This window comes from Rhinopithecus bieti, unplaced genomic scaffold (genome assembly GCF_001698545.2).
Source record: "Rhinopithecus bieti isolate Rb0 unplaced genomic scaffold, ASM169854v2 scaffold_64080, whole genome shotgun sequence".
Lineage (NCBI taxonomy): Eukaryota > Metazoa > Chordata > Mammalia > Primates > Cercopithecidae > Rhinopithecus > Rhinopithecus bieti.
The window spans coordinates 12939-27143 of NW_016824189.1; the positions used below are offsets into that span (position 1 = coordinate 12939).

The following is a 14205-nucleotide window of genomic DNA, read 5'->3' on the forward strand; positions in this document are numbered from 1 at the left end:
TTTTTTTTTTTTTTTTTTTTTTTTTTTTGTGAGTTGTCTAATGATTTTGATCATTAGAGCGAGAGATCTTACTTTGAAAAACACTGCAATTGGGAGAGTACTGCATTTCAGGAGGATGGATGATATAGACAGGCAATCAATTTTGTGTTAACTTAGATAACAGTGCTAAAGGAACCAGGAAACACACCAAGGAATGCCTTAATGTGGGTTATGCCTATTCTGATTAAACTATATCCTATCATAATTAGTAGAAAATACTTTGTTTTGATGATAAAGAAGGCAATGATTTTTGTTTCAACAACAGAAGGAAATTTATCTATGATCTGAAAGGCAGCAGAGAGGATTAGGGATAGACAAGACTTTTAGTTGCAGACTTTCCAAAAAGAAAATAGGCTAAAACAATATATGAGACTCTCCACTATGAATAAAAGCCTTTTCATTCTTTATTGTCAATTAAAAAATAAAACTTCTATATATTTTAAAGGCCGTAAGCCAATTATCTTGGTGTTTCCTTCAATGTTCTAAAATTTGGACATGTTTTATCTAATTGTTTTATTTACTCTTTTTACTCTCTCTGGATTCTTTACAATATTTTAACTTCCTATTAAAGAAAGTTGGTTCCAATACTGTTAAAGCTCTGTTTATTACAGAAGATAGCACTATAGTGCTCTAAACTCTGCCTTTAACATGCTCATAATAATTCTGGTATAGACCATGCTGATACTCACAATTGTTTAATGACCACGGTTAATCTTTTGCTGCATCCTCATAGCCAGGCTTTCCTTTTCCTGAATCTATGATGAGTTTGGCTGGCGTGAGGACTGTAATTGAATTTTGTCCCCAAAGCTCACCCTAATATTATATTCCTAATATTATTGGAATACAAATATGTCTATTAACATTTATATATTTATAATCTATATGTTATACATTACACATTTGTATTTATTTACATGTTATATGACATATAATTATTGGAATATATATTTGTCTTTTGGAGAATTTGTTAAGAATCAAACAGACTTATTTTCCCCATGAGATCAATAGGATATATTGTGGGACATTTTCTGTTATGAATTTGGCAAATAGGACCCAAAGCTAGGAACCAAGAGTCATTAGGCATCCATTATTTTTCATTAAGAATGGCTCACATTTTAAGCACAGCTGCACTTCTCAAAAAATTTTTTTAATAAAAAAATTAAAAAAAGAATGGCCCACAGCTGGACATTCTCTGTAGAGTTAAGAAGCAGCAACTGAACAGGCTCTGCAACCTCCAATTCTCACCTCTTAGCTGATGTGACGAGGTAGCGAGGGATGGTAGGAGTCAAGAAGAGAATATCACCAGAGTATTCCCCTCTTCCCACAAGCCACTTGAGGGGTCAATACTCCAAAATAATTACTTTCAAAGACAGAGATCTGCTGAATAAAAAGGAACATTGTGTGGCATTTTCGTCTTTGTTCTGAAGCAGATTTTGACCTATATTTACATCTACTTAAGCAGAAGACAAGGAAACTGGAGCGAGATGGTGGAGTGAGGGGGCAGTCATGGGCTGCCTGGGTTTCTGCACTGGGCATGGTGAGGCAGCACGTGTATTCTGTGGGCAGGTGCTGCCTCTGAGGTGGCAGGGCTGAGCTGTCCTGCCAAAGCTTCACCCAGAGGAGAAAGTAAGGGGTTGTGGAGGGTTCTCCTGTGTGAGGGGCTGACAGAAAGGGGAGACACCTCCCTTGAGGAGCCCCTGAGGTCCCCTGGATGCTCTCTCATGGGGCCACTCACCACACACAGGCATCGGTGGTCGGCCAGGGAAGCAGCAACACCAGAGGTGCACAGTGGTTAAGTAAGAACAGTTTTGTTTTTTCTTCCCTTAATCTTTTTCTTTCACCTTCACCCCGGGAAGTTAAAATCAAAGGAAAAGGAGGGAAGAAGAGAACCAAGCAGGCCATGTCCACCTCACTGTGGCTCAGGGTCAGGCCTAAAGTGTGAAGAGCAGAGGAAAGGTGAAGACTGGAGTGTTAAACAGAACTGCCCTGAGGTTTATTTAAGCACTCATGGCCCAGAAGTTTGCAGTTTTCTTTCCTAGACCTCTTCAAGAGCATAAGGACCAGGGCCCCTCTGAAGGACCCGACCGTGTTTAAGCCTCTTTGATGCTCTTTTCTTTGGCATCCTTTCCTCTCCCTATCGCTCCACCTAGAAAACGTTTACATAGACTCGGGTAGGCAGACTTGCATTATATCTTTGTATCATTTCCTCTAAGTCAGTTTATGCTGGATTCTTTAATTTGCCTGTAAAGCTGACAGTTTTGAAATGAGATGGTAGGAAAGACTTCTTTATTTTTTGTTTCCAGCTATACCTTCTTTCCTGAAAGTGATAAACAGAGAATCACCCAACTGCCTGAATGAAGGAAAAATTATGTAGTTAAAGATAATAATACAAAAAGGCAAACACTTAATATTGCAAAAATGGCTTGTCACACATGGTGATCATTCTGAAACCACAAATGACCAAAATTGGTGAGGTCCTTTCTGTAACATCACAGGCACATCTAAGTGGTTCTTTTCCATATCTGTAAAATAACTTTACGAAAGCAAGTGGAAGACTTGCCCAGGACCTGAACAAAAGCATTCATGTATTTAGTCACAAGAGGGGGTTGCTGCGTCTGTCAATAAGATGCCTGTTCAGTTGGGGCAAGAGTGTTTGGCTCACAGTCAGTAGTGAAGTCATGCAGAAACTGTGACAAATTATACATTTTATTCTCTTTGTTCTAAGCAGAGAAGTCTGTGCATAGCTTCCAACATTCAATAATTCCTGGCCTTGTCTCAATCCATTATGAAAAGTTTTGTTTCTGCTCAAAATAGGACAATATAGGAAGATGGAGACAGGAAGTAGCTATACAGCTTTCAAGTTGAATTGATCTATTTTCTCAAGTTTTGGAATAGAGAAAAGTAGATATTTTGGTGGGGAAGATACTGTTTTTTTCTCAATCTATTTCATTTCTCTTAAATTTGAGAAGATAATGTGAAAAAGTCTTTTAGGCTGCTCCCTTCCTTCTTACAGTCCCCTCCTTTCTTTTCTCTTTTCTCTTCTCTGCATGTCAATTCTTAGTGTGTGTCACCACCAGGCACACACATGGAGAATGGGGAAAAGTGGTTCAGGGATGGGGTTTCTGGGGTGTAAGGATGAGTGTGATCCCAAGTCTCTTCTTTCCTTTGTACCAAGACATGCAGTCTATAAATGCTCTCCTAGAGATAGATGATATCTAGAGGCATTTCAGGCATCTGGAGACATGGCTTCCTGATCAGGCTCTGATTATACTTTTCTGGTCACTTTGGACATATTACTCTCTGCATCTGAGCCTCATTTGCTCTTTATTGTTATTTAGATGGGCTTTGTCCATCTTCTATGATGGTATAACCCTTGGTGGGGTTTTCCTGAATATAAAGAAGCTCATGACAGAGTTGACTGCACTCCTGACCCTGGGTAAGAGTTTTAGGCCTAAGAAACGATGGTGTTCTAAACCAAGAAATCAGAAGAGGAACCTGTTGCCTGCACTGTCTTACTCTCCTGCACCCAAGATGCTAAGGGCAACTGATCAGATAACAGCTGTTTACTTTGTGAAGAGGTTACATCCTCAGTGTGAGGGGCTATGTCATACCCTGTGTATTAGTTTGTGCCATAGGCTGGGGACTTAAAAATCAGAAATTTATTGTCTCATGGTTCTGGAGGCAATGTCTGAAGTCAAGATGCCAACAGAATAAAGGAAAGGAGGATCTGTTTCAGGCTTCTCTCTTTGGCTTGTAGATGGCCATCAAACCCCCGTGTCTTCATATCATCTTCCCTCTATGTATATCTGTGTCCAAATTTCTCCCTTTATATTGCATTAGAGCCCACCTTATTTTACTTAGATACCTCTATAATCAAGAAATAATCTTGAACCCAACTCCAAATAAGGTCACATTCTGAAGTACTTGGGGTTAGGAGTTCAACATATAAACTTTAGAGGGACAAATTTTAGTTTATAACCCTCAGTGAAAGCTCACAGAAGAGTTTACTTTGCTATAGAATTTTCTATATTACTGAGTCCGAGGGAAAATAAGAGAGATCCAGGGAGTCCTGTCTCTTAACTAGTGAGTCTACATAACTCTAGCCATATTTGGCTCTTTCTAGGGGAAAGGAGTCATAGATAAAATTACTTCTCAGTACTATACCAGGGGTCTTCAACAAGTTCATGAAAAATGCCTATTACAAAAAACTTATGCATAACTTTTAAATTTTTGCATCAAAATAAACTCCTACTAACTTGTTATGACTGTGCACAGTACCGAATTTGAGGCACTAAGAAGGATGAAGGACAAAACAGTTTGAAAAGAGCTCCTATCAGAGCAAAGTGAATTCTGCCAATATTGAAGCAAAACCAAGCACCAAATTTAAGGTAAAGCTGGGGTTGAAGAATGGTGAAATCATTGAAAAGTTTACAGGGGGCAATTCCCCAAAGAAATTAGTAGTTTACAAATGAATAACTCATTTTAAGAAGAGACAAGATGATGTTGAAAATGTAGCACGCAGCGGCAGACCATACACATTGATTGTGAGGAAAAAATTCATCTTGTTCATGCCCTGATTGAAGAGGACTAACGATTAGCAGCAGAAACAATAGCCAACACCATAGACACCTCAACTTGTTCAGCTTACATAATTCTGACTTGAGAATTAAAGTTGAGCAAACTTTCCACTCAGTGGGTGCCAAAATTGTTACACTCATATCAGCTGCAGACAAAAGCAGACATTTCAATGGAATTTTAAACGAGTGGGATCAAGATCCTAAAGCATTTCTTCAAAGGATTTTAACAGAAAATGAACATGGCTTCACCAGTATAATACTGAGTACAAAGTACAATCAAAGCAGTGACTGCCAAGAAGTGGAAGTGGTCCAGTCAAAGCAAAAGTGGACTGGTCAAGAGCAAAGGTTGTAGCAACAGGTTTTCTTGTTTGTTTGTTTGTTTGTTTGTTTGTTTGTTTGTTTGTTTGTTTTTGCTCAAGGCTTGTTGCTTCTTGACTTTCTGGAGAGCTGAAGAATGACAACATCTACTTATTTTTAGAGTGTTTTAAGAAAGTTAGCCAAGGCTTTAGCAGAAATATGCCCAGGAAAAGCTCACCAGAGAGTTCTTCACCATGACAATGCTCCTGCTCTTTCCTTTTATCAAGCAAGGGCAATTTTGTGAGAGTTTCAATGGGAAATCATTAGGCCTCCATCTCACAATACTGACTTGCTTTCTTCTGACTTATTTTTGTTTCTTAATCTCAAAAAAATCTTTAATGGGCACTTATTTTTTCTTCAATTAATATTTTAAAATCTGCATTGACAAGATCTACTTCTTATTAGAGTGTTTTGAGAAAGTTAGCCAAGGCTAACTATTTCTGCTAAAAAAGTGTCTTGAATTTGTTGGAGCTTATGTTGAGAAATAAAGTTTATATTTTTTAATTGTTACCTTTTAATTCCATATTTCTATAAAATTTTGAAGCCCCTTATACCTTGATCTTAAAATCTGCCTTTATTTGAGGGTCTGGGGATAATCTCGCTTTTCTCCTCAGGGATTATGTGTAATGTTAAAACCACAAGAGTAGGGCAGTGCTGAAACAAGAAGTGAATATGCCCTGTCCCTACTCTATCACTGGAGGAAATGAGGACACAATCTCTGGTATCAACAGTTTGATAACCATTGCCCACAGTAGCTGATTGGAGGTTTAAAGAACGAGATGACCAATCAAATGACTTCACTGCTTGTATTAGTCTGTTCTTGCATTGCTATAAAGAAACATTTGAGATGGGGTAATTTACAAAGGAAAGAGGTTTCATTTGCTCATGGTTCTGACCGCTGTACAGAAAGCATGTTGTTGGCATCTGTCTGGCTTCTGGGGAGGCCTCACGAAACTCTCACTCATAGGGGAAGTTGAAAGCAGAGCCAGCACTTCACATGGTTGGAGTAGGAGGAAGAGAGAGAGGACAGGGAAAATGCCACACACTTTTAAATGACCAGATCTCACAAGAACGCACTCACCATCACAAGAAAAGCACCAAAGGGAAAATTCACCCCCCATGATCCAAACACCTCCCACCAGGCCCGATCTCCAACATTGGGGATTACAATTTGAAATAAGATTTGCGGGGGGACACAGACCCAAACCATATCACTGCCCATCCCTGTGGACAATAAGTCTAGTACCCTGGACCTGCACCAGATAACCCTCAAAGGCACCACCATGTGTTACTACATGGCGGGCAGATCGGACCGCACTTGTCTCCCTGGTGAAGAGGGGAGATAACCTCCATCTAAAGAGGGCATTGCACAAGAAAATGTGAGATTAATGGACGAAGGTAGAAAATGAAATGAGAAGAAGGAAAGGGGAAAAATAAGGAAAAGGTACATGAAATCAAGAACTGCACCAGTAAAGAAAAGACAGGGAGAGAGAAGATCCTGGATCTTTCTCCAATCTAACATTTTCATTCTTGGTAAAGGTCCGGTGTCAAGTTCATAAATTGAGCATTATTTTTCTGAGAAATGTCTGGGCTCTCTCAATTTTTTTCAACTATAACACATGCATTGAAAAATAAATGAATCTTGAAAGTTTGCTAAAGTGAAATCATTATATTAATATTTTATTTCAACATTTCCCTAGTTTTCTATGCACCTGTATTCCATTTTTATGACGAATCACTTTGTAAATTAATATGTAATTGTTGAAGTATCTAGGCAATATAAAATAAAAAGTGATACTTCATTGATTTGCTCCTGACGAGTTCCTAATCACTGTTAAAAGTTTCATCACACTTCCACTGTTTCTATACATTTAAATACAAACTCACAATAAACATACTTTTAAGAATCATAAATAGGATCGCACTATATGTAAAATGCTGTGATTCGATTGAATAAGAGAGAGAAGCTTTTGCAACTCAGAAAATGTAACCCACCTTGTACTTTTTTGCAAGTGTAGTAACTCACAATACAGATCTATCATAATGTATTGACTATCTATATTGAAAGAATATTTAAATTTTTTCCACTTTTTTTAACCATTGCATGCAACGTACAATGCTATAAGTGTATTTATAAGAGTATCTCTTAAGAAAAATTCCTGGCCAAATGGAAATTTTGCATTCAATAATATGTGAACAACATAGGTAGATATTTATTAATTATATTTCAGTTATCAGAATATTAGAGCTTCCATTTCCTGACATTACCAACAAAACTGAATATTAATACTATGTTTCTGAACTCTCTTTGCAATTTGACAAGTAAGAGATGATAGAAAGGGCCTTTTCACAAAAATACGAGTTACAGGAAACCAGTCCTTAAGCACTGAAGTGGCAAGAAGAGACAGCAGTCATAGAAATCTGGAGAAAGTTGCTGTAACAGTATGGAAAATATTTATATATTTTCTCTTTTCTAATAAAAGCATTTAATAATATACATTTCTCTCTATGCACTGATTTGGCTGCATTCTACAAATCTGATATTCAAACATTTTTGTTTCTTTAGGAGAAGGAGGAGGAGGTGAAAGTGGAGGAGAAAGAAGCATTTCTCTAGCAGTACTGTGCTTGGTCCTGAAGTGGCAGTGTTTTCATTCCTTTCCTTCCATTTCCACCTCCCACATTTTGCAGATCTCTGTGTGTGTGTGTGTGTGTGAGAGAGAGAGAGAGCAAGCAGAGAGAGAGGAGAGAGCGAGAGCGAGAGACAGAGAGAGAAAGAGAGAGAGAGACTTGTCTCAGATTGGCTGGGCCAACGCTGTTTCCTGTAGAAATGTTTGAACATATGAGATACAAAGCAGAGCGTTTATCTTGTGAGTCATTCTCCATATTTCAGACATAAGATTTTGTTTTTCAGTTAGTCTACGTGACAGAAGGAATGGAGACCCTCTTGGGCATGCTCATCCTTTGGCTGCGGTTGCAATGTGAGTTAGAGGGAACTGGAAATGAGCAAAGAACAGGCCGACTCCAGGACATTTCTCTCAGGAAAGAGGGAGAAAGAAAGGGAGTTGTTATGCCTGTATGATTTGCTGGGAGTTTCTGTGGAAATTGAAAAAATAAATTTAAAAGTAATTTCTAAGCAATCATTAGCCACTAACCAGTCTATTGCTCTTTTTCTGAACAGGGGTGAGCAGTAAACAGGAGGTGACACAGATTCCTGCAGCTCTGAGTGTCCCAGAAGGAGACAACTTGGTTCTCAACTGCAGTTTCACTGATAGCGCTATTTACAACCTCCAGTGGTTTAGGCAGGACCCTGGGAAAGGTCTCACATCTCTGTTGTTAATTCAGTCAAGTCAGAGAGAGCAAACAAGTGGAAGACTTAATGCCTCGCTGGATAAATCATCAAGACATAGTACTTTATACATTACAGCTTCTGAGCCTGGTGACTCAGCCACCTACCTCTGTGCTGTAGACACAGTGCACAACAGGCACCTGCAACCAGTACCCAAACTCTATAGCTGGGGTTCTAACCACAAGTTTTATCTTGAGACTGAAGAATGTTTTTGCATTAAGAGGTCTTCTAAATTGACACTGTCTCCACATAGAAGCAATTAAATACACAAAACTTGATGTAATAATCTGAAGTTAAACTATGAATTCTCTGATCTTTAGATTTTTATCAATTTTAATATAAATAATGGTTTTATTTCAATTAATTTACATGCTACACAGTTCGGTCTTTTAAAGTGAGCAAGTAAGTGTTATTTAATATATTCACAATGTTGTGCAGCTTTTATCTCTGTGTAGTTTCAAAAACTTTTTAACATCTCAAAAGGAAACCACATGACCATTAAGCGGTTACCTTGCCCACCTTCCTCCCAGCCCCTGGCAGCCACCAACCTATTTTCAGTCTCTATGGATTTTCCTATTCTGTACATTTCATATAAATGGAATAATACAGTAGGTAGTGGCCATTGTGTATGACTTCTCTCACATGGCATAATTTTCTGAGATTTATTCAACGTAGGAAGGACCAGAGAAAGCTAAATATGCACATCTAACCAATTGCATAAGATACCTCACTTTTTGGTGAGTCTGCTTATATCTTCCCCATGCAAGAGAGCCTCCAACCAGGGCACACTTGAAGCTTCTTCCACTCTAAAGCTTCCCTACTCCTCTGCCTATCTTTAAGTCTCTGCCAAACACAAGGGATGGTAGCTGACTCCTTTGGTATAGCAAGCTCTGAATAAATTGCCTTTGCTTTTCTCATTTAGGTGATCTTCACTTATCTCCACAGATCCCTTGTAAAGACACTTAATTTTTCTTCCCTGCCAAGTTCTCACTTCACCATAAGAGTCACTTTGCACATGAAAAATTAATGAATCACCATAAGAAATGTTAAAGCTGGAGGGTAGCTTGTTCTCCATTCCGATTGGTCATTGAAGCCTACATCAATCAGATAGTACTTCTTAGATAAGTCAGAGAGATGCATTGATGTGAAGCCCAATTCTCAATATTTATGTCCCAAACTCTGTCATCAATAAAAGCTTGAAACTCCAAACAGATATCTTGGCCTTCCTGGAAGATTTTCTTATCAACAAGTTCTTGTTCTCATCTATTTCTTTTACTAAATATTCAGGCTCCATATTGTGTGATGAGGAGTTTGCATTCACAACCTCTGCCATATCTGGGCTACAAAATTGTTTTCTTTCTTGACATCACAAACCAACTCGTGGGTAAGTAATACATTCAGATATATGAGCTATAAAGGATCTTAAATAGTGGGGGACTTCACCACCCCACTGACTATATTAGGAAGATCATCAAGGCAGAAAACTAACAAAGAAATTCTGGACTTAGGGCTGAGCGTGGTGGCTCACGCCTGTAATCCCAGCACTTTGGGAGGCTGAGGTGGGCGGATCATGAGGTCAGGAGATTGAGACCATCCTGGCAAACATGGTGAAACCCTGTCTCTACTAAAATACAAAAAAAATAGCCAGGTGTGGTGGTGCATGCCTGTAGTCCCAGCTACTGGGGAGGCTGAGGCAGGAGAATTGCCTAAACCTGAGAGACAGAGATTGCAGTGAGCAGAGATTGCAGTGAGCCAAGATTATGTCACTGCACTCCATCCTGGTGACAGAGTTAGACTCTATCTCAAAAAAAAAAAAAAGAAATTCTGGACTTAAACTTGACCAATTGGATCCGACAGAATTTTATAGAATACTTCACTCATCAACCACAGAATATACATTCTCCTCATTGGCCATAAAGCAAGTCTCAATAAATTTCTTAAAAATTTGAAATTATACCAACCATACTCTTACACAACAGTGAAATAAAAATGGAAATCAATACTAAGGAGATCTCTCAAAATCACACAATTACATGGAAATTAAACAACTTGCTCCTGGATGATTTTAGATAAACCATGAAATTAAGGCAGACATCAAAAAATTATTTAAAATAAATGAAAACAGAGACACAACATACAAAAATCTGTGGGATGCAGCAAAATCCGTGATAAGAGGAAAGTTTATAGCGCTAAATGCCAACGTCAGAAAATAAGAAAGATCTTAAATTAACAATGTAACATCATACGTAGAGAAACTAGAAAAAGGACAAACTAGCTCCAAAGCTAGCAAAGTGCTTGAATTCCTGGAAGCACACAATCTTCCAAGATTCAATCAAGAAAAAAATTAAATCAGTCATTAAGAATCTACCAACCAAAAAAAGTCCTGGGCAAGAAGGATTCACAGCCAAATTGTACCACATGTACAAAGAAGAGCTTGTACCAATCCTGCTGAAATTATTCCAAAATATTGAGGAAGACAGACTCCTTCCTAACTCGTGCTATAAAGCCAGCCTCACCCTGAAACAAAAACATGGTAAAGACACAAAGAAAAAAGAAAACTACAGGCCAATATTCCTCATGCATCTAGATGTGAATATTCTCAACAAAATGCTAGCAAACCGAAACCAGTACTACATCAAAAAGTTAATTCACCAGAATCAAATAGGCTTCATTCCTGGGATGCAAGATTTGTTCAACATATGCAAATTAATAAACATGATTCACCACATAAACATAATTAAAAACAAAAACCATATGATCATCTCAATAGGCACGGAAAAAACTTTTGATAAAGTCCAATATCCCTTCATAATAAAATCTTTAACAAACTAGGCGCTGAAGAAACATACCTCAAATTAATAACAGCCATCTATGACAAACCCACAGCCAACATCATATTGAACAGGTAAAAACTGAAAGCATTCCTCTTGAGAACTGGAACAGGAAAACAGTGCCCCTCTTACCACTCTTAGTCAACATAGTATTGGAAGTCCTAGCCACAGCAATCAGGCAAGAGAAAAAATAAAAGATGTTGAAGTAAGAAAAAAGGAAGTCAAAGTATCTTTCTTTGCTGACAATATGATTCTATACCTAGAAAATCCTAAAGACTCTGCTGAAAGACTCCTGGAACTGATCAATCTTTCACTTCCTTGGTTAGATGGATTCCTGGGTATTTAACTTTTTTGTGTCTATGGTAAATGGTATGAGAGTGAAAGATCTCTACAAGGATAACTACAAAACACTGCTGAAAGAAATCAGAGTCAACACAAATAAATGAAAAACCATTCCATGCTCATGAATTGAAAGAATTAATATTGTTAAAATGGCAATACTGTCAAAAGCAGTCTAAAGATTCAACACTATCCCTATCAAACTCCCATCATTATTTTTCACATAATTAGACAAAACTATTCTAAAATTCGTATTGAACCACAAAAGAGCCCAAATTACCAAAGCAAAAAGAACAAAGTCAGAGGCATTACATTACTGAACTTCCATCTACACTATAATGCTACAGTAACCAAAATGATAATGATAACAGTACAAAAACAGACAGACCAATGGAACAGACTAGAGAACAGAGAAATAAAGCCATATACCTACAATCATTTAATCTTCCACAAAGCCAAGGAAAACAAGCAATGGGAAAAGGATTCCCTATTCAATAAATAAATGGAATTAAAAACAAAAGACTTACAGTAAGACCTCAAACTATCAAAATTTCAGAATAAAACCTAGGAAATACCCTTCTTGACGTCAGTCTTGGCAAAGGATTTTGGTTTAAGTCCCCAAAAGTAATTGCAACAAAAATAAAAATTGACAAGAGGGACCTAAATAAGGAGCTTCTGCCTAGCAGAAGAAACTATCAACAGAGTAAACAGACAACCTATAGAACGTGAGATAATATTGCACGCTATGCATCCAACAAAGGTCTTATATCCAGAATCTACAAGGAACTTAAACAAGTCAATAAGAACAACACAAATAACCGCATTAAAAAATGGACAAAGGCTGGGCGCAGTGGCTCATGCCTGTAATCCCAGCACTTTGGTAGGCCGAGGCAGGTGGATCACGAGGTCAGGAGATCGAGACCATCCTGGCTAACACAGTGAAACCCCGTCTCTACTAAAAAATAAAATAAAATAAAATAAAATAAAATAAAATACAAAAAAATTAGCCGGGCGTGGTGGCGGGTGCCTGTAGTCCCAGCTACTTGAGAGGCTGAGGCAGGAGAATGGCGTGAACCCAGGAGGCAGAGCTTGCAGTGATCCGAGATTGCGCCACTGCACTCCAGTCTGGGCCACAGAGTGAGACTCCGTCTCAAAAAAAAAAAAAAAAAAAAAAAAAAGATGGACAAAGGACAAGAACAGACACTTCTCAGAAGAAGACATGTCCAAGTGGCCAACAATTGTATGAAAACAATTCTCATCATCACTAATCATCAGAGGAATGCAAATCAAAACCACAATGAGATTCTATCTCACACCAGTCAGAATGGCTATTATTAAAAAGTCAAAAAATAACAGATGCTGGCTAGGCTGTGGAGAAAAAGGAACACATACTCTGTTGATGGGGATGTAAATTAGTTCAGCCTCTGTGAACAGTTTGCAGAACAGTTTGGAGATTTCTCAAAAAACTTGAAACAGATTTACCATTCAACCCAGCAATCCCATTGCTGGGTATATATCCAAAGAAAAATAAATCATTCTACCAAAAAGACACATGAACTCGCATGTTCATTGCAGTGCTATTCACCATAGCAAGAACATGGATTCAACCTAGGTACCTGTCAAAGGTGGATTGAATAAAGAAAATGTGGCACATGTACACCATGGAATACTCTGCAGCTACAAAAAAGAATGAACTCATGGCATTTGCAGCAACATGGATGCACCTAGAGGCCAAATTCCTAAGTAAATTAATGCCAAAACAGAAAAACCAATACCACGTTTTCTCACTTATAAGTGGGAGCTAAGCATTGGGTACACAAGGACATAAAAATGGGAACAATAGATACTGGGGTCTTCTGACGAGGGTAGGACTGAAAAACTACCTGTCGGATACTATGCTCACTACCTGAATGACAGGATCATTCATACCCCATACCTCAGTGTCACGCATTATACCCATGTAATGGACCTGCACATATACCCTCAAACCTAAAATAAAAGTTGAAATTGTAAAAAAAAATTTAAAATAAAATTGCATATAGCTATGAAAAAGGGGGCTTGATTAGTGCTACTTTAATAGCTATTATGTTCCATGATATAAATGAACTTTTATTGTTAATGAAAATTAATGAACTACATTGCAAGAATAAATGTGAGAGTTCACCCTTGAAAGAAGTTACTTTCTCCTACACATGTGGTAACAGCATCTTAGGTAGGCAAACACTTTGCTGTTGGCAATACAGCAGTGAACAGTTAGAATTTAACAGGGAAGATGTACACATACGATAAAGCAATTCAAACAAATATTCAACACTTGAAAAGGACAATAAATTTTAAAAATGAATATGAAAGATGATAAAATTGTGTTTACTTTGGCAGGGTGGAGAGTATGCCGCTGGCGGTCAGAGAAGCCCTTTTAGAGAAAATAGTTACATTGAGGTATGTCGGAAAGATCGCAATAGCAGTTAAGGTTCCTGCTAAGAAGAGCTGTAGGCAGAGAGAACCACTTTTCTCTGGTAATTAAGGATACAGTGAAGTTAATCAATAAATGTTTTGTGTGTGTTCTGACTTCTCCACCAAGTGACTGTTTGCCCCTCTCTGTCTCTCTCTGCAGCCCTTTCTATTCCCTAAGACATAACAATATTGAAAATTGGCTAATTAATAACCCTACAATGACCTCTTTTTTTTTTTTTTTTTTTTTTTTTTTTTTTTTTTT

The 14205-nt window shown here is 38.0% G+C and overlaps 1 gene segment (V, D, J or C); it reads left to right on the forward strand.

Annotated features, from left to right (window-relative positions):
- Window positions 1–7755: 7755 nt before the first annotated feature.
- On the forward strand, window positions 7756–13958 carry LOC108522084 (T-cell receptor alpha chain V region 2B4-like). The segment is given in 3 exon segments: window positions 7756–7951; window positions 8152–8468; window positions 13869–13958. Coding segments are annotated over 3 exon segments (453 nt in total).
- Window positions 13959–14205: the final 247 nt, after the last annotated feature.